A 20,467-nucleotide genomic window follows, 5' to 3' on the forward strand; every position below is an offset into this window, starting at 1 on the left:
TCCTTGATTTCTCCTTTTATTATGGATTTAAATTGTTCCAGTTTTGAGCAAGTCTGTAAAGTTCTAAAAACCTAGTCACACTGTAAGCTGTGAAATTGTATCTGGGAAGATTGTTTTATAGAAGGTGTATATATATAAAATACTTGATATGTGTAGTACTCTATTAGCAGTCAGTGCATAATTTAGTATGGAATTTGGTAAGTACTGGTTTTAGTACATCAATATTGTTTTTGTGAGTTTAGAAATACACAGAGCAATCTATTTTGCTTCCTGTGAACAAAACAGCCAAAGGATACTGACAGTAATAGGAAGGGAAAATGTTGCTGTTACCCTAATATGCCATAGGTTATATTTATTTGGTTGTTGTCTTTATCTAAGTCAGTATCTTGGTTGCCTAGTTATTGATTCTAATTTTCTTTATGGTTTTCTTATTTAAATTTTACTTTGGCTGTTTATTTTGGTTTTTTTAATGTAGTCTGCTACAGTTAAAATGGATTAATTTTAGGTTTGTCATTGGCCAAGCATCAATGGGAAGTTTTGTTGTTTTCACACTGTTACTTAGTAGCAGTCTAAGTTGGGAGTGAGTGAAAATTAGCTCCTCACTAGGAATGACCACACCTTGTTACTCATGCTTTTCTAAGCCTTCAGCCTAATCTAAGGTAATGCAGTTCAAGCATGACCCTCTTCTCTAAGACTGGAGTTTAGGATGCTCCCACCTAGTTTGTGGAAGACGTGAGACAGGAGTTGTTTTTCACTTGCCCAAAGCTGCTTCATCTTTCAAACTCTCTCCTTTCTGGCCAGGCATTAGCATTTATGACCTGTGTCTTTATTTTTTATTTTATAATACAGAGAAATTTTTTAGGTAAGTCCTGGGTTAAATTCAGATTAGTTCCCTAGGCTTGCTCCCTGTCCATCTTCAGAGGACCTAATGCTCTCAGGAAAGAAGGGAAAAGAGAGCAAATCTTGCCCTTTGATCACAACATAGTTTTTTTTTTCCTGCTTATACTGGGTCTGGACGGGTTAATTTTCTTTGTGGACTGTGTTTTGGGTTTGTGACTGTTGGTAACACATTGGTGTTTTGGCTATTGCTGAGCACCACTGGCAGAGTGTCAAGGCTTCCAGGACGCCCCTGATGAGTAGGCTGGGGTGGGCAAGAAGCTGGAGGGGACATGGTTGGGACAGCTGGTCCCAAGTGACTGTGAGGACATCAAAAAAACCTGAGGGCACTGATGGCTTCACTGGAAGGTGCCTGTTGCTTGGGGCTGCAGGGCATCAGTCTGCTTGTGGGACTTGGTGAGTGGTGGAGAACAACACTTGGTGGTTTTTCTTCCTCAGTTTTGTCTTCACTGAATAAACTCTGTTTAACTGGCCCCATACATTTCCTTGCTTTTCCTGTTCTCTCCCATGTCTCACAACATGGGAGGTGAGTGAGCAGGGGGTGTAAGATCAGTATCTGCTGCCTGGGGTTAAGCCACTGCAGAGTTCACAATCACTCAGACATTTCATTCTGTATTTGCAACGATGTGGTTCTGAATATGGTGCCAGAATAAAGCACTCATCATTTGTAACTTTGACATTATTTAGGCATTCATGTTGGATTTCTTCACCTGAGCTGGATCTTGAGAAGCAATTGTAAAGCAATTGTACTGCCTTGTGACCAAGGGAGGGTGGTTGGTTGGAAACCAGGGGGTTAAAGGGCTTGGACAAACAGTGCTTGAAAAAGCTGTTCTCATTTTTCAGTTTTAACTTTCAGTGGCATGGGGGTTTTTTTGGGAACAAATGAAAAATTTCCTAATTGATCCTCCTTAATGCAAGCATTATGCTGCAGCTAAATACTTGCTGACTTTAGCTTTCTTTATCAGCACCTAGTGGTATATAAGCCAGATGGGTGGGTTGATCCAGCTGGAAGCTTCACAGCTTTTCCAAGCTTTAACTTGGTATTTTTAGGAGAATTTTTAGAGTTTTCACTTGGAGCAGTGTCACAACCACTTTATCATATTCTATATGAATCATAAAATTATTTAGGATGAAAAAGACCTATAAGACCTTTTTTGAGAATCCAGGTGTTAACCCAGTCCTGCCAAATCCATCACTAAACCATATCCTCAAATTCCACATCTTTTAAATGCCTCCAGGGATGGTGACTCAGCATTTCCCTGGGGAGTTTATTCCAGTGCTTGAGAAATGTTTTGGTGAAGAAATGTGTTTAATATCTAATCTAAACTTCCCTTGACACAACTTCAGGCCACTTTCTCTTGTCTTATCACTTGTTACATGACAGAGGGGTAGCATAAAGAAGCATAGAGAAGGCAGAAAAATGGTTCTCTTTAATCAGGGATGTAGATGGAAACAGCATCCCAATATCTTGGACTGGAGTGGTGGAATACTAAGCTACTTATGTCAGTGGAGTAAAACATCCTTTTGCATGTTAGGCATTTTAATAAAGTGTCACAGATTTGTGGGTGTATGCAGCTTCAGAAAGTGGTTTTCAGGTTCTTCCTTGCTCATTGCTGCAGTTGTACAAGATCCTGATGCCTTGTGCCAGTACAGATGTAGCTGAGGACTGAGCTGATGCAAATTCAGCAGAAAAATGAATGTTTTGTGGTATTTTATCACAAAATCACCAGCTGTCTCTGCAAAAAAAAAAAAAAAAAAAAAAAAAAAAAAAAAAAAAAAAAAAAAAAATCCCTGCAGGAAATGTATGACTAAGGATTTGAGGAATGGGGGAATATTACTGGACTGTTCTTTTCAGTGTGTCTGTGATGGCTTGCTGTAGCATTAGCTAAGACATTTTGTAAAATCCTACTTTTAGAATCTGTTTGCTGGGAGGAAACAGATGACTGGGATGATGGGAACAGTGGTTCTGCATTTCTGGAAAGATCTGGTTACAGGAACTGCTGTGAATTCTCCTCTGCACTGCCATAACTGCTAGGGATGTTAATGGTCTGTTTGGGTGAGGGCCATAGCTAAGCAGTGTTTCATTAACTTTTCCTTGCCTTTTTTTACTTTTCTTGCTTTGGATGCAGAATGTCTAGAGGTGTCGTAGAGGAGCCTTACTTGGTGTGTGCAGTAATCCCTCTGCTCTTTCCTCCATCCTGAGCTCTTCATATTTCATCTCATAATGCCAGCATCCTTCAGCCTGTTAAATAGGAAATCAGAAGCCTAAAGTGGACGTGATCCTCATCAATCTCATGCCTGAGTACTTTGGTGATCTAACACAACAGATCAGATTGTTGAAAAAACCTTAAAACAAGATGTGTTTCTGTTCAAATTTTACAGTAGATTTCTCATGAGAGGTGAATGCTACAGCTGTTAAAGTCTGAAGGGAGCACAAGATGTGCTAGCACAACAAAAATGGAGTGATGATCATTGTTTCACTTTTTGTACAAACTCTTTATGGGCCTTGTGTTCACTAATTTGCTCTGGTTAATGTGCTCACAAAGAGGCAGTACTGGAGAGGATGAGCAGCAGAGGAAATGTTTAGAGCTAAATTACTTGTAACTCAGAGTTCTGCGTGTTGCAAGAGAAAAGGTAGAAATTCAGCTAGACTTGAGTAATCCAGGTAAGAATCCTTATTGACTAGTCACTGAGCATAATATACATTGATAACTTTTTAGAGTTACTGGTTTGGAGTGTTATCTTCTTGAAAGGCAATAAATAGTTACTCCAGTTTACCCTTCAGGTGTTAAAATGCAAATTGTTGTGGATGTTTAATAAGATCGATCTTTGTCTGTAGCAATTGACTTCATAATAATCTTAAATACACTGGAGACTGAAGGACTAAAATCTTTTTATCTCAGAAAGGATAAGCATAGAGTTTACAGGTGCTCATGGAATGTGGATTGTGCACAGTAGAGGACTTGGTATAACTTGTGTTGTCATATTCTACTTGTAGGTAAAAAGAACATACTCTCATGGTACGTATAGAGCTGGCCCAATGAGACAGATCAGCCTGGTTGGAGCAGTTGATGAGGAAGTGGGGGATTACTTCCCTGAATTCCTTGATATGTTGGAAGAATCACCCTTCTTAAAAGTAAGAGCAGAAGGGAATGGGCTGGGAGAAGGGGGACACCATGCTCTGTAGTACTGTTATAATAATAAAGTGAGAGTATGTGATACTTGTTTAGATAATTTAGTGTTCTAATAAGTGCTTTCATTGTGAGAGATAAAGGCTGCTTTTAACAAGTTTTTTTAAGTAACTCACTTGAAAATTGTGGCTTGTATTTCCATTAGTGTACACTGCCATGGGGAACACTTTCTAGTTTAAAATTAGAGAGTCGTAAGGACAGTGATGATGGTCCCATAATGTGGGTACGGCCAGGAGAGCAGATGATCCCTGTGGCTGACATGCCAAAGTCACCTTTCAAAAGGAAGAGGTAAGCTGAATTATTTTTCTTGGTAAATGTCCGGTTAGTAGTGTTTTCTTTACAAATTCATTTTATCCCAAACCCTTTATTGTTTGATATTATATTTTAATATAAATTAGTGTAAATCTCCATCTCCAAATCAATTTTGTTGTTTTGTAATGTAAGAATCTGGAACTTTTGTTTTAATTTTTACTGTCTGGCCAAGTAAGGTGCTGGTCATTTTTGGAGCTGTAGTAAGGTGAAAACTTCAGGAAAATGTGTACCCACATGCAATTACTGATACATGCCATGAGACTGCAATTGATACCCCTGTTGTTACATGTGAGTAGATGGTTATGACCTCTGGGGACAAAGGCTTTTCTCTCTCCTCAAAGGTAACAACTCCAACATTAAGTGGAATCTTTAAGATTTGCTGTGGCATTGGGTATAAGGACCAGCTGAAGAGTAGGGACAGCCTCTGCAGAACTTGAGTGTTGTATGTCGTAAGGAATTGTTGTGGGAGTTGTTTTCAAAATGGGAACACAAAAAGGGAGTGTGTGAGATGTGGGAGCAGGGGCAGGTGCCTCAGAAGGAGCATAGAGACATTGTCCAACCATGAAGGGATGCAGTTAAAGCCAAACACCACCTGGAGCTGAATTTGGCAGGGGATGTGAAGGGCAGCAGGGACTTCCACAGCATATGGACAGTAGAAGAAAGACTAGGAAAGTGGAAGGTATTGCTGAATGAGGCAAAGGGCCTGGGGACAAAGGACACAGAAAAGGCTGAGTGCATTTTTTGCACTTGTCTTTTCTAGTGAGATTTACTTTCAGGAAATGCTCTGTCATGGAGACAGTAAGAGTGTCTGGAGCAGGGGCTACTTGCCTTCAGTGGAGGAAAATCAGATTAAGAAACTTCCTAGACATGCAGATTAGACAGACACAAGCCTGTGGGACCTACTGGGATGGGTCATATCCCACAGGGGCAGTGGGACCTGGCCAGTATCACTTCAAGGCCACTGTCTGTGAAAGGTTACGGCAATTGGCAAAAGTTCCTGAGGACTGGAGGAAAGCAAATGCCACTCCAATCATTTAGAAGGGTAAGAAGCAGAACCTGGGGAACTGCAGGCCAGTCAGTGTCACCTTCATCCTGGGAAGTTGCCATTTCAAGCACAAGCAGCACAGCAGATGGAGGGACAGGGTTCTTCCCCTCTGCTCATCCCTGGTGAGACACATCTGCAGTATCTGCCCAGTTCTGGGCTCACCAGGCTAAGACAGACATGGCCATGCTGGAATATGTCTGGTGGCCTGGGAGAACTGGGATTTACTCTTGAGAAAAGAATGCTCAGTGGGGTCTTATCAATGTGTTTAGGCACTTCACAGAAAGTTGTAAAAAGGACTTATTTCAACAGTGCCCACTGACATGGACACAAACTAAATTATAAAAAAAATCCATTTAAAATAAGGAAAATTTTTTTTTTTTGTAGATGACCAGTCCTATTGGCTATGATGGGAATTAGATAATTCATAGAAATTTCTATATCACTGTTACTGTTTTTCTTATGCAGAACTACCAATGAAATCAAAAACTTGCAGTACCTACCTCGAACCAGTGAGCCCCGTGAGATGCTCTTTGAGGACCGGACGCGAGCCCATGCGGATCACATAGGACAAGGCTTTGAGCGACAGACCACGGCTGCTGTGGGGGTGTTGAAGGCTGTGCACTGTGGGGAGTGGTAGGTGTTGATTGCCTTCACCTAGGTGACTGGAAAATGTTTGCCTGAGTTGCCATTTGTAATTGGAAAGGAGTGTGGAATAGGTTAATCTAGGATTAAAGATTCAGTGAAGACTTCGTTGGTGCTGGCTGAGCATTAGGTGTTTGTCTGCTCTCTTTAATTGCATGTGGCTTTGCTATGTGGTTGAAACCAGAAAGGTTCCTGGCAGTGACAGCTCAACTGCTATAATTGAGTTGCTGTTACTGAGGTAAAAACACCTCTCACTTCATTTTGCTTCAAGTGGTGCATAGAGACTGAGCTGCTGCTGCAGCAGAGGTGCACATGGAGAGACCTTCTGGCAGTTCTTTGTCTGGAGATACACAGAGTTCTTATGCTTTTGCTTCCCAAAAGTCATGGTTGTTACAACCTTGATTTACTTATGGAAGCTCACCTAGGAAAAATCCTGTTGGAAGTTGGGTGATACATTTGGTGTTTGTCCTTAGAATTGCTGTGTGAGGTTCAGGAAGTGAAATGTGCCTTGTTTGAAGTTTGTTTACATGTGAACTAAATAAAAAAGCCCATGACCATATTGGCTTCCTGGTCCACATTGAAGAGGCATTTTTCAACATCTTCAGACCGTGAGGAATGACCTTAGTTTTGAAGAATGATCTTAGTTTTGGAGGGTGCCTTTGCATATGTAAACACTATAAATACCTTTTCTTTATGTCTGTCTAGAAATTAGAAAAGTGAATTCCCTGTGGATAAAATGATGTGAATTTGTGTTACAGTGAATGAGTTCATTGACATAGAAAGTAGAATAATTGTCATTGGGGAAGAAGTGGATTATTCAGATGATAATGTGTTTGTCTCTTGGGCTCTGAGGTTTTCAGTTTCCTTCCTCTTCAGGTTGATGACAGTGGGAGCCTTCAGCTTCCTGCTTGCTCTGACTGTGCTGTGGTGAACTAAGACTGAGCAGCAGTAGCAGGGCAAGAGCTGAGATAACTGTGTAGATCTGAGTGTTTTAAACTCCACTTGGCACACTTGAGAGAGGGACTTGCAAAGGAAGTAAAGAAACCAAACAAAACCCCACCCTCTGAACTTGGATGTTTCTGGAGATTGTCTGGGAACTTCCCATTCTCATCCTATAGCTTTATAGCATACTTTAAAGTCCTTCAGTTTGAGGAATAAAAAAGAAATATCAGCATTTTATTTCAGTGTAAAGACTGAATGTATCTTTTAATTCAGAATAAAAAATTTGTAACTGATATATGGAGAGGAATAAAATATACAACACAAGCAACACAATAAAAGTTATGTATTTCAGGCTTGATTTGGCCTAAATTATAATTGCAGCTTTCCCTTTCCACTTTTATGTAATTTTGAAAAGCCACTTGTACTTACATGAGGAGAACTAATCAGGGCTTATGAAAATGAAACATCATGGATTAATGTAGCACATTGAAATTATTTCAGGTATTAGTTTTGCTGTAATTTGCAATCTGTGGGTGGATTTATTTTAAAGGAAACAACACGAATGACAAGTTTTGAAAAATCTAGTTTTGATTTTTGTTCAGTTTTGTTTTGTTTCTTTTTTCTAATCTGTTTGAGTAGTTGAACAAATCTGAAAAGTTGAAGAGGTTCTGGGGTGATTAAGGCACCGTGGCAGTAAAAATGCACGTTTCAGTGATGAGATAATGTACATAAAAATAATGCTTTCTGTGAGGAGAAAATAAAACCCTGGGCTGCCTGAACTAAATCCATAAAAATGGATTGAGTGGGCAAAAAAAAGCTTTATAAGTTGCTGTAGATTTAAAGAAAGTAGGATTTATTTCCTAGTTGATAAGGATGAATGTTAATGCTAGGTGGGATAAATGTTGTCTTTAAGAACAGACAGGAACAGAACTATTGAAAGGCAAAAAGCAGATTATGGTGCTAGAGGACAGACATTGAAACTAAACATTTTATTTTGAAGAAGAAAAAAAATATTTGTCCTTCCTCAGTTGTGACAGGATCTTGATTTGAGGTATTTTGTAAAATTACTCAGTTTTTGAGTATTTGCAATTTATAGAACAACTGTGACTATTGCTAGCAAACATTTTAAGGATTGAACTATAATTGGATAAGTGCAGGTTTGATCATGCTGATTATTTAATGCCATTTTCATTGGTGATACCCAATGAGCTTTAGAACTTGTGAAGTGCCAGTGAAATTTTAATTATGGAAATGTATAAAATTTTTATGTGGGAAATCTGGGTGGGTTTTTACGGGGACAGCAAAAGGCACTTTTTGGCATTGTTGTTGGCAAAATGAAACCTGTGCTTCAGCAAACAGCTTTCAGGTTTGTGTTCTAGAGACTGAAGTTGAGCTTCTCTGTATGATCATAGGAATTTTTTATATATTGCCAGTCTTTATGCATTAGGCCAGGAATATTAGTGGTGAAACCTCTAGTTTTGAATCTGTTTTGAAAAGTCACAGCAAAAGGAATCCAGTCCTTTTGAAGAATGAGGTTAAGGTGAAAAAATACTGCCAAAACCAGTTCTAGCAGTTCTCTAGTAGAGGCTTAAATAGATTTTTCTGAAGTTATCTTATGGTTTGTTTTCTTTTAATGTCCTTTTGGACATTAACTGACCATCTGTGCTGTAGTTCTGCTTGGGGGGAGATACATGATACCTAAAATAAAGGTTTTGCAAAATATCATGTCAAATTTGTGTTAAAGATAAAATCTGCAAATGCAGAATTTAAAATTATCTGAGAGTATTTTTTCTCAATTGCTTGCAAAAGTAATATTGTGTTCTGTGACAAAATTGCAGCACAGAGCTGGTGATCCCTCATCCTCTTGGACAGATCCATATGGACTGAGAGTAGGAATGACAATGCATAAACCAGAATAGACACTGCTGGGAGAACACATCAGTTTGGATTGAAGTTCTCTAAGTGTGCAAAATGATTTTAAGTCTTAACTTCATTTACAAATATTGGGACTGCAAATGCAAATTCATATTTCAAAAATAAATGCCTGCATTATGAAAGGTTGATGAATGTAGTTAATATATTTAACACCACTGGTTAGAAGTGTTTCTGAAGCTTTTTGCTGTCAGTGTTTAAATCAGGAGTATATGGATCAAAATACAGAGACACATCTTAATCTTTAATAAGTAAAATATGTGGTCTGAAAAGTCTCCCTAGCATACTTTCAGTAGTTGATCTGGGATTTTTTTTTTCTCCTGGAAATAGCCTCAGACTGGTTATTTTTTTGCTTTATTGAGGCCATGACCTAAATAAAATAAACATGTCTCCTATGTTTTAAAAGCCTGAATGAGCTGTACACCATTGCCTGCTTCCTAGAACAGTAATAACAGGACACATATATATCTTTAAATAAAAATATGTGCTCATCTTGCTTTTAAAAAAGGGCTCTTGAACATCTATTGGATTCTGAACTATTTCAGAAGAAAATGTTTCAGCTGTGCTGCATCAGCTGCTCCCCAGCCCCTGTGTGTGACTTGTAGCCCATGTTTGGAGGGATGCACTGCAGGGAGGCAGCACCAGCCCTGCTGCAGGAGGGACAGGCAGGAGGGCAGCCCTGGCTCCTGACCCCTGCTGCCACGGCAGGGCCTGGCTGTGCCCCCTGAGGAGCTGCTGCATTCCTGTCAGCCCAGGGGCTGCACAGGGGCAAGGACAAAAGTTCTAACCAGGCTCTCTCTGGCTGAGAAACTGTCCTTGCAAAACTGCTCCAAGGTGAGCTTTATCCTTTATAAATGACATCTTCATATAATCACATTAAATTTAAAAAGTCTTTCTAAAATGCAGACATCCCTCTAAAGTAAGTATGTGGAGCTTTTATTTTTTACACGTTTTCAGTGAGGAACAGAGTTTGGCCTTTAGATCAGGAATTTATAAGGATTGTAGATGCCTTTTCCTCTTGTGAGCTGATTCTAGTTGTCGTCTCCAGAGGAGCTGTATTAATGGTGTGTATTTCTTTGGGAGAGATGCTTTGGAACTAGAGATGTTTCTCCTAACAATTTGAATATGGAGACAAAGCCTTATTCAGACTTTGCTCTTGTGTAGCTCTCTCTGGTGAGCATAATTAGGATGTATTTTTAAGGGATTTTTGTGGAGGATGCCAGTATGGACTGATTACTGGCATTTTGGCAGCTTAATGTAGGTTCAGCTTTTACTCCCAACTCTGGGCAAGGTGTTGGAGGCTGAGGTGCTGAGCAGGGGTTGCCACAGGGCTCCCAGTCAGACTGCTCTGTGCTCAGGTACCTGATGGGTGCTGGTGCTGACAGAGTAAGCCCAGTGTATCTGGGACAGCTGTCTTTCAGCATGTAGGCAACCGAGAGGCCAGTTAAAAATAGAAATGGAAAATAGTGTGTTTTGTTGGCCTTTTATTGCTGCCTTTACTTCCACTTATAAAGAAATTTTAGTTAATTTGTTTAACCAGTTTAATGAGGTTCTTTTAGAATTAACTGTTCTGATCAACTTTTTTTTATTGTTGATTATTGTTGCGTTTTTTTAAGTTAAAAATTTGCTTTATCCTTGCTTGCTGACTTTTTGTTATTTTCTGCAGCATGGCAGTTTCAGGCACTGACTGTGCACTTGTTACTCTTCTGTAGGTGTGAGCAGCCTCGTATAACCAAAGATGTAATTTGTTTTCATGCTGAGGACTTCTTGGAGGTAGTTCAGCGAATGCAGTTGGATTTGCATGAGCCTCCACTCTCACAGGTAAGCACACTGAGAACTGATGGTCAGTGGCCTCTGAGTGCTGTCAGAGTTTTCACCTTTGCCCACCTTTTCCCTGCAGTGTGTCCAGTGGGTTGATGATGCCAAGCTTAATCAGCTGCGAAGGGAAGGCATTCGCTATGCCAGGATCCAGTTATTCGATAATGACATTTATTTCATCCCGAGGAACGTCGTGCACCAGTTCAAAACAGTTTCAGCTGTGTGTAGTTTGGCCTGGCACATCCGGCTCAAGCTCTATCATTCAGAGGAAGAACTCTCTCAAAACACAAATCCTGTTGAAGCAGGGATCTCTGCAGACCCCAAGTCTTCGGTTGTTGGACTTCAGACTGACAGAGTTTGCACCATGAGCAAAGATAGCTCCGAAGACACCAAATTTGCAGATGCTCTGCAGACCAAGTACCTGCAGCAGGAGTTTGTGCCCGTAAAACATGAACCTCTTGCATCCCTCCGAGTAAAAGAAGAGCCCATGAATGTTGATGTTGCTGAAAAGACAGCGACGCCCAATGACGTCGGGGGACAGAATGTCCAGGCCAGGCTGGGTCACGCTGAGTTGACATCACTAAAGTTGGAAATGGATTCTAAATTTGAAACCGGCAACAAGGACTTAGAAGGCAAGTTGTGCTCTGGAGGTCACGTACATCCAGATGATACAAGGCAGCCTAGCTCATCATATCCAAAACTGCATGGACAAAGAGAGGATGATTTTTTGTGCTAAATTTGTATATATGGTTTTAAATTCCTTTTTAAACTTAATGATGTAATAATGTAAAGATCATAAATTGTGAGGCAAGTTTGTGACTTGTCTTCGCATCTGTTACAGAAAATAGTTATGTAGCTTTGTAACATTCCTCAGTGCCTGTCCATAACTGTGAAGTATCAAAGCACTTAGGGCCAGATGCACTGTAAACACTGCAGGTTTAACATAAAGAAGTCTTTAAATAATTTTGAGTTGTAGGTTTTAGAGTAGAGCTGACATTTAACATATATATTTTTTGTAAGATGAGCCAGAATTCTTTTTGACAATTCCAGGCTTTTCCATAGAGCTTATTTATACCAATTTTTTCATTTTAAATGTGTCAGCACTGTAGTGTAAATATCTTTTTTAAGAATCTTTTTAGTGTGATTTATACTGAAATGTGAGCCGCTTAATAAAGGTTCATAATAACAGATTGGTTTTATTTTTGGGTCTGCAAAAAATAATTCAGTTCAACTGCCTCTCTTAGTGGTTATGTTTCTACCTGCCACTAATGCATAGGATGCCCTTATGCCTTGAGGGTGAGGAGCTGTAGCAAACTGAGGTAGAGCTGAGGCATCTCTGTAAATGCAGATTAGTCAGAAGGCAGAATCAGTCCTCCCTTCACACAGTTCCTTATTTCAGGCACTCCCCAAACTCCTGCTGTCAGATACCATGAGGAACAAGGAGTCAGGCTGGCTGTTTGGAGGGCACTTGGACACACAGTGGGCTCCAGGAGTGCTGCCAGTGCCTGCCTGCATCTCTCTAGATGAGCAGGTGCAAGGGAGCAAACTCTCTCCTGGGCTTTGCCTCTTGGCCCAGCTCAGGGCACACTTCAGACAGTTCCACTTCCCATTAAAAAGAAACGAAACAAAAACCAACCAAAAAAATCAACAAACCCACAAAACAAGCCAAAAAAGCAACCACTCCTTCAGATCTGTTATCTGACTGCAATTAAAAGAATATTTAAGTTATTACTTACCAAGCTGAAAAGGCCTCAACTTTGGCAGTGACCTGTAATTCACAGAGACATACTGGATTTGAATTGTCCTTGTGCTGACAGTGCCAGGCAGTAAAGGGGCTGTGTTGCCAACATGTGTATTAGGAAGGCTCCTCATGAGTCACAGTTTGGAAGCAAGAGGTGTTTCATTAAGGAAATAACAGCAGTGTCCAAGTTAACTGTTCTCTTTCCCTATCTGTGGAGCACTTGGATTCTTTAGGTTGTGTTCTGAGGGAAAAGAATTTCAAGGCTAGCTAGCATCTGATCTGGTAACTCTGTCATGAACCTATTTATTCTGTGTATTGTACTCCTGTGTAGTTCCAACCCAGCCAAGTGATCTGTGTCTCTTGGATAGCTGCACACAGCAGTGAACTGCCCTACAGCCTGTCCTTCAGCTAAATATGTAAAATTTCACATCCAAGGCCTATTATTTCTAAAGCCCTCTGTATCTCTGATTTTTGTTAGGAATTTTCTGTATAACGTTTTTGGAAGTTGTACATTCTTAAGTACCCAGATTATAAACTTTGATGCAATTCGTGGTCACTTTGGCTTCATTTGTAGCAATAGAAAAATGTGATTTTCAGGCAATGTCCAGTTCAACTACCTGAGGTCCTTCTGTTGTAAATGTTTTTTTCCTTATAGGTTGTTTAAAATTTAAAATATTACTGCATACTCACAGGTGGCACTAAAATCAGCTGTTTATTAGATAAGTGCCCTGATTGGTTTACTCCAAAATATGTCTGTCAAGAAGTTATAAATTAAATCAATATTTGAATTGCTAAACATTACTCCTACACAGCCATAAATATGTATTAGAGAAGCAATAGAAATGTGAGTCTCTTGGATGTGGCTAATGCGTCCTTAAGTCTTACTACTGTGTTCTTTAATGCTGGCTAAGAGATTACTACCAGTTTTCCAGCCTCAGGGATCTTTCTTTCCCCTTTGCTGTGAGCAAATGATCCATGTGTGATGTGGTATTTTATTGCTCTAGCAGATTCTGATCTGAAAAAATTAATTTGTTCATGTAAGAATGTGAGCCTTGCTTATAGCAGGAACGGGGTCTCAGCTCCCTTTATTGTTTTCTGGATTTTTCTGGAAATGATGCTTCCACCTGTAATCTCTGGCTTCATGAACATCCAAGCACAGTTACTTGGCCATTCCTGTGCCCTGTGCTGCCCATGGGAGAGCAGCAGCACCCAGCACACAGCTCTGCAGCTGGGATAGATGAGGGCTCCAGCTTTAGCCAAACAGCCTTCCCAGATACTGCTTTTTAAAAGAAAACCCACACTAAACAAACTCCCACAACTCTTTAGTTGACTCAGAATAACGAATCTTACCAGTGTGCTGGTCACGCACTGACCATCCGTTTGGGTTCACTCAAGTCATTTTTGGTAACCTGTCAGATTTCAGTGAAGTGTGGACACACATCCCCCAGGACAGCTGCCAACTTTCTGCAGCATAGGCCTTGTTCAGACAGAAATAACAAATCTTTGAAAATGATGAGCAAACTTTGTTTCCTTTTGGAGACCTGCTCAGTGGTCTTGGCTGATGTGGTCTTGAACTTCTGCTCAGGTATCTTAGTCCTGAGATTTTGCTTCTGAAGTGCCCACATATTCAACCCATTTTGTTCTTACCACTTTCAGAATTTTAAGAGATGTTTTAAAGTGGCAGCTTTTTTGCAGTTTTTAAATATTCTTTTGGTTTTTTGAGACAGACTAGGTTCCCACTTCAGGCAGAATTCCTTGCAGACAGGATTTGAACCATATTGGGATTTTCAATGGCTACCAGACCTCCCTTTGCACTTACAGATGTCTGCAGTCTCGGCTGTCTGGCTGCATTAATGTTTAGTTACTTGCTTTTTAAAGAAAAGATTTAAAAGAAGTGTCCTCTCCCTGTGGTATGTTCATTTCAATGAGGTTGTCCTCTGGGAGGGGAGTACTTTTTCTGAGAACATCACCTCCCAAATTTGACGAAGGCCTTGCTTCAGTCCTGTGCTGTGGCCTTTATTCCTGCTGCATACAACTTCATCTTCAGACTTTTGCTTCAGCAATAAATCTTTCATGTGTTCTGCTGTACTGCAATCAGTCCTTGCTTATTGCTTTTCCCCCTTCTCTGGATTCTGGTGATAGAGAAACCGTTGTTATTTTGGCTGAAATCTCCAGTGTTTGAGTTGTCTCTCTTGGCCCTTGTTCTTGTGCAGGTTGGAGAGAGCTGCCCGAGGCCATTGGTGCTGTTCCCATCTCCCTGCACGTGCAGTGCTGTTCCAGCTAATAACATGATGTGCAGAAAATTAGATGTTTTCCTAGATCCTGGGACATATTTTTTGGGTAGCAAAGAATTGCATTGTTACAGTTGCTAAAAAAGCTTTCAAGGGGGGTAGCTACCTTTTTTTTTTTTCCGTTTTTTATTATTGGATCTTTTGCATTTCACTGGCAACTGACTTCATGTGTTACATACAAGTGTTACTCAGTGTTGTGTCACTCCCAGCCCTCCAAATGCCTGAAAATTGACTCTGAAAGAATTTTCATTACAGGTACTGCTGGCATGCAGATTTTCCCTTCCTTGTTACTGTAGTGAATATTTCAATACTACTTTCACTGAAATATTAACTCTATCTAGTATTAGAAATAAAGTATTATTTTAGAGGGTGATGATTTAATTCTTCATCTGTGAAAGAATTCCTTGGTGATAAATAAAGTTGATTTTTAAGTGGATATACATGTGCACGGTAAATAAGTTGGAATTGCAAAAGATGTAGGAAATGGAAATCTGAAATGGTAGAATGCTGTGAAAGCAATCCAAACATCACAGATTTGGAAAATTGAGTAAGTCTTCCAAGAAACACAAGACTGGTGTTCATTTATCAAAATGACTGTTTTCTAATACCTGCATGTGAATAAGATGCTGAATTGACCAAAATAAATCCGTGATTTCTCCTTGTTCATTGGCAGAATGAACTGTTGTGAGGTAGCACACTGCCACGTGTCACTGCTAGGCTGAAAGCTGTACTGATTCTGATCAAGAGATCAAAGAACTCCTCAAGCTTCTCAAGTGTCATTTTATTTATTTCCTTGTAGTGGTCAGGTGTGTAGAGAGCCTTGTGTTTAGGCAGCACAGTGCCTGTACCTTAGCAGGATGTATCCAAGCTGGAAATGGAAAAAACAAATTTTCACTGCTTTGTGCTTTGCTGTGAATGACTGTCAAGAATGTTTGGTTTGATTATGAGTCACTGTCTTCAGCTGATATTTTATTACTTTCTTAAACAGATGAAATGCACTTTAAAATTGTATAGAACTTACTGATATTTTGTGCAGATCCCACTGAATTTGCAACATATGTGGGAATATTTGGGGAACTGATTCCCATCAGTCACTCATTTCATTTTTCTTAAAAATGCAAGTTATTTTGTGTTCTGTTCAGAAGCAGTGATTAACTTCACAATATTTAGGTTGCTGTTTCTGTTAGAATCATCAGGGATACTGACATTGCAAATTTAGTGTATTATATTCTAACCACTGTTTTTCTCTGTGCTTTGATGCTGATATGATCTCTGCTTTGATGCTGTACTTGAGTGCCAGCTAAACATTGATCTTCTCTTGTTCTGGTCATGCTGATAGATGAGCCTACTGATGAGGGCGTTAGTCCTGAATAGTCCTTTAATATTTGGTGTACCTGATACAAACATTGATTAAAACAGCAGTTTAAACTTCTATTTTTATCAAGTTTGATTTTTCAATAGCTGTTTTGATACTCTGTTTTCTCATTGAATTTGCCATCCATGGAATGATGGTGCCATGTTGGGTGCAGCTCAGGCCTGTGCTCTAAGGACTGTGCTTTTTATGGGAGCTTTCTCAGCTGCTTGTGTTGAGCCAAAGTGGGGCAGTGAGCAGAGAAAGCTGGTCCTGGTGTCTGGAGATGAAAATCTTGAGAATTAGACCTGTGTGTGGGAGACTGTGTAACACAAGGCTGCTAAATCTTTATTCTTAGCATGCAAGAGTAACACCCAGGTACTTGCCAGTGTGAGCTGAAGCAACTGAGTGTTTTAATTAATCACAGAGATGGAATTTTTAGACTAAAAAACATCTTTAAGCGGTGATTTTTTCATGAACTTCAGAAGGAACACTGAGATAAAAATTAAGGTGGATGAACTAAGCTCACATTCTCATTGCTTTCCTTTTTCTTGCTCTTAGGCTGTTGTTCTGCACATGGGGAGAGTTTTCTTATATTTGTCTGCTTGGCATGTTGGTTTTGTTAGGAAAGGCAGATCAGATGGAATGGCATCACTGAATAGCAGATTTTCCTGTTCTTTATCCCACTTCAATAAAATCCAAGGAAAAAATGCAGAATTTCTATTGAACAGTACTCTAGGTCCAGCTGCAGAGATTCCCTAAGTTCTCAAAGCCTGATGCTTCTCAGCAGCAAGTTGATACCCAGGCCCATTCAGGTCTGCAGGGCTCTTATGGGAGATTAACTCCATCAAAACCTTAAAAACCAGTAAAGTTACAGTGAAAAGGTGCAAATGTTCTTTTCACAACTCAGCACAGTTGTTTTTACTGCAATCCTAATTAAAAAGCATAATGTGTTACATGATAGTGCTGGTTTCCATGCTAGTAAATTCAAACAACTTATTTCTAAGGATGCAATTATTCAGGAGCTTTTTGACTGAAAAGCTATGTTTTGGGGTTTTTTCCCAAAATTATATTGATGTTAAAATAGGGAACACCTGATGTTAAAATTCTGAGTTTCTGGGAGTTTCATAATTTTTACTTTCAATTCCACTTTGTGTCACCCAACTTTCTACACTATGGAAATGTGAAAATTTTCATTAGGTTAGGCAAGCATTTTGCTTCTGTACTGTGTTACAGATGTATCAGGAAATAAGACTGATAATGCAGCTCTCAAATGGTTGTGTGCCCCTGTCCTGAGCTGGTTCAGGCTTTGTTATTGCCCTCTGTGCCTGGCAGTGCATTTTGTGTGTGTCTGCACGTGTTCTCAGAGCCTTCAGGTTAAACTTTGTTACAGGTGGGGATGCACATGTCACAGAAATGCATTTTTCAAGTATAAAAAGAACACAAAACCAGATACTGTTCTAAAATGGTGACAAATCAAGAAAAGCAGTAAGAATTGGCAATTGCAAATTTCAGTTTCATGACCTTTCACACGTGTGTTAATGATTTTTTGTTATCAGACAAAAGCAGATACTCACCTGCAGTGCATGCTGAAGTGTTCAAACCTGTATAAATGATGGAAAGAGAGAAATTATGTGAAATGTATCTCTCCAAGTCCAATATATATCATCAGTGCACAGAAATACTTCCATTTGGTTTCAACAAGCTTTTGAATTGCAGTTTAAAACCAAGCTCCTGAAAGGCAGGTTCTCTCCTTTGCCCCCCATCAGCTGCTGCAGGGAGCTGAGACATCCTTGTGCCTTTTTTATCACAAATCAGTGTGAGTCATCTCAGCATGGAGCTCTCCTTTTCCTGCCACCTTCAGCAAATTTGCTTTTCACTTGTTTTATCTTGTTACTGAAGATCAGTTGGTAAATTTAGGAAAATGTGTGAGGAGATTGGTGGAAATTGGTTCCACTTCCAAGCTGTCATCAGCACCTTTGAGAACAGTGTAATTATGAACAGATGTAATTAATTCCTGCAGCTGTTTCTGGAGAGGTCACAGTGGGCCATAGTGTACTTTGTGTCACAGATCCTTCTGCATGAAGCTCTGATAAGGCAGAGATGTGTGCACAAAGATCTTATCACTGTTCAGGTCAGTTAAATGTGATACAGAATTCTCCAAAGGGAAATGCTCTTGTCCAAGTTCCCCTGTAAGGACAAGGAACTTGGAAAATTGAGCACTTCTGTCTGGCTGTGTGTGATTTCTGTATGACACCAGCAAGAAGCATCTGCTTCAGCTTTCCAAATCATTTATTTCAAGGTTGGTAAACTTTATTAAAAAACAAAAAAAAAGCCAAACCCACAACCAAAACTGATATTGCTGATCTTTTTCTCTTGAATTGGAGGCAACAATTACAAGGAGATTTGTAGGGACTGTGTGTGATTGTAGTTAATTAGAGATGCCAAACTTTCTGATAATTGTTACATCTCTGGAAGAGAAGGGGTTTATTAAGGGGGCAGAGTCACCATTCATGGCCTATCTTGCAAATAATACACCAAGTTCCAATGAAGCCAGTTCTTATTCTTCCATCTTTTGTTTTATGTCATAACAATCAATTACCATTGTCAGCTTGGCCGAGGAAACCTGCTCTGCTCTCCTGAGCAGCACAGGGCTGTCCTGGCATCCTCTGAAAAGGGGGATTGGGAATTTTATTCTTCCAGAATTATCAGAAGAAAAGGACTATGGGTGTTATTTTATGCTTGGTCCCATACCTACCACAGGTAAGTGTGTGTGCAGATAAAATCACCTTGTCTCAGGTGCTTGAATGCTCGTTCCACACTTTATCACTGCTTGTTAAGTGGGTCATCAAAGTTTACCTGAATGGGAGGTAGGGCTTTAGATACTCATCAGAAATTGTGAAAGCAGCCATAACAAATGCACCAGGTCCAGCTGCCAGCCATGGAGTGGCATTGCATTCCAGGCAGGGGCTCTGTGCCCTGGGTCCCATTGGCAGAACAGAACCAAGTGGGACGCGCAGATGAAATCTGTTCTGCCCACCCCACACACAGAACTGGATACACACACAGCCCCTGTTCTCTGCACCCCACACAGCACCCTGCTCTGTCCATCCCACACAGCACCCTGCTCTGTCCACCCCACACACAGCACCCTGCTCTGTCCATCCCACACACAGCACCCTGCTCTGTCCATCCCACACACAGCACCCTGCTCTGTCCACCCCACACAGCACCCTGCTCTGTCCATCCCACACAGCACCCTGCTCTCTGCACCCACACACAGCACCCTGCTCTGTCCACCCCACACAGCCCCTGTTCTCTGCACCCCACACAGCACCCTGCTCTCTGCACCCCACACACAGCACCCTGCTCTCTGCACCCACACACAGCACCCTGCTCTGTCCATCCCACACACAGCACCCTGCTCTCTGCACCCACACACAGCACCCTGCTCTGTGCACCCACACACAGCACCCTGCTCTGTCCATCCCACACAGCACCCTGCTCTGTCCATCCCACACACAGCACCCTGTTCTGTCCATCCCACACACAGCACCCTGCTCTGTCCACCCCACACAGCACCCTGCTCTGTCCATCCCACACACAGCACCCTGTTCTGTCCACCCCACACACAGCACCCTGCTCTGTCCATCCCACACACAGCACCCTGCTCTGTCCACCCCACACACAGCACCCTGCTCTGTCCACCCCACACAGCACCCTGCTCTCTGCACCCCACACACAGCACCCTGCTCTGTCCATCCCACACACAGCACCCTGCTCTCTGCACCCCACACAGCACCCTGCTCTCTGCACCCACACACAGCACCCTGTTCTCTGCACCCCACACAGCACCCTGCTCTCTGCACCCACACACAGCACCCTGCTCTGTCCACCCCACACACAGCACCCTGCTCTGTCCACCCCACACAGCACCCTGCTCTGTCCATCCCACACACAGCACCCTGCTCTGTCCACCCCACACAGCACCCTGCTCTGTCCATCCCACACACAGCACCCTGCTCTGTCCATCCCACACACAGCACCCTGCTCTGTCCACCCCACACACAGCACCCTGCTCTGTCCATCCCACACACAGCACCCTGCTCTGTCCACCCCACACACAGCACCCTGCTCTGTCCACCCACACATGGCTACCCTGCTCTGTCCATCCCACACACAGCACCTGCTCTGTCCACCCCACACACAGCACCCTGCTCTGTCCACCCCACACACAGCACCCTGCTCTGTCCATCCCACACACAGCACCCTGCTCTGTCCACCCCACACACAGCACCCTGCTCT

The 20,467-nt window shown here is 41.4% G+C and overlaps 1 protein-coding gene across 2 annotated transcripts in view; it reads left to right on the top strand.

The window, feature by feature from the left end:
• RSBN1L (round spermatid basic protein 1 like) overlaps window positions 1–16,243 on the top strand; it is a 46,768-nt gene extending 30,525 nt beyond the window's left edge. For both annotated transcript variants that reach the window (XM_058022259.1, XM_058022260.1), the window contains 5 exons: window positions 3,896–4,033; window positions 4,234–4,376; window positions 5,911–6,078; window positions 10,674–10,782; window positions 10,862–16,243. In XM_058022259.1, coding sequence (XP_057878242.1) covers window positions 3,896–4,033; window positions 4,234–4,376; window positions 5,911–6,078; window positions 10,674–10,782; window positions 10,862–11,515 — 1,212 coding nt within the window. In that variant the 3' untranslated portion in view covers window positions 11,516–16,243. The remainder of the gene's footprint in view (window positions 1–3,895; window positions 4,034–4,233; window positions 4,377–5,910; window positions 6,079–10,673; window positions 10,783–10,861) is intronic.
• The last annotated feature ends 4,224 nt before the right edge of the window (window positions 16,244–20,467 follow it).

The sequence above is a fragment of the Melospiza georgiana genome, chromosome 4 (assembly GCF_028018845.1).
Source record: "Melospiza georgiana isolate bMelGeo1 chromosome 4, bMelGeo1.pri, whole genome shotgun sequence".
Classification (NCBI taxonomy): Eukaryota; Metazoa; Chordata; class Aves; order Passeriformes; family Passerellidae; genus Melospiza; species Melospiza georgiana.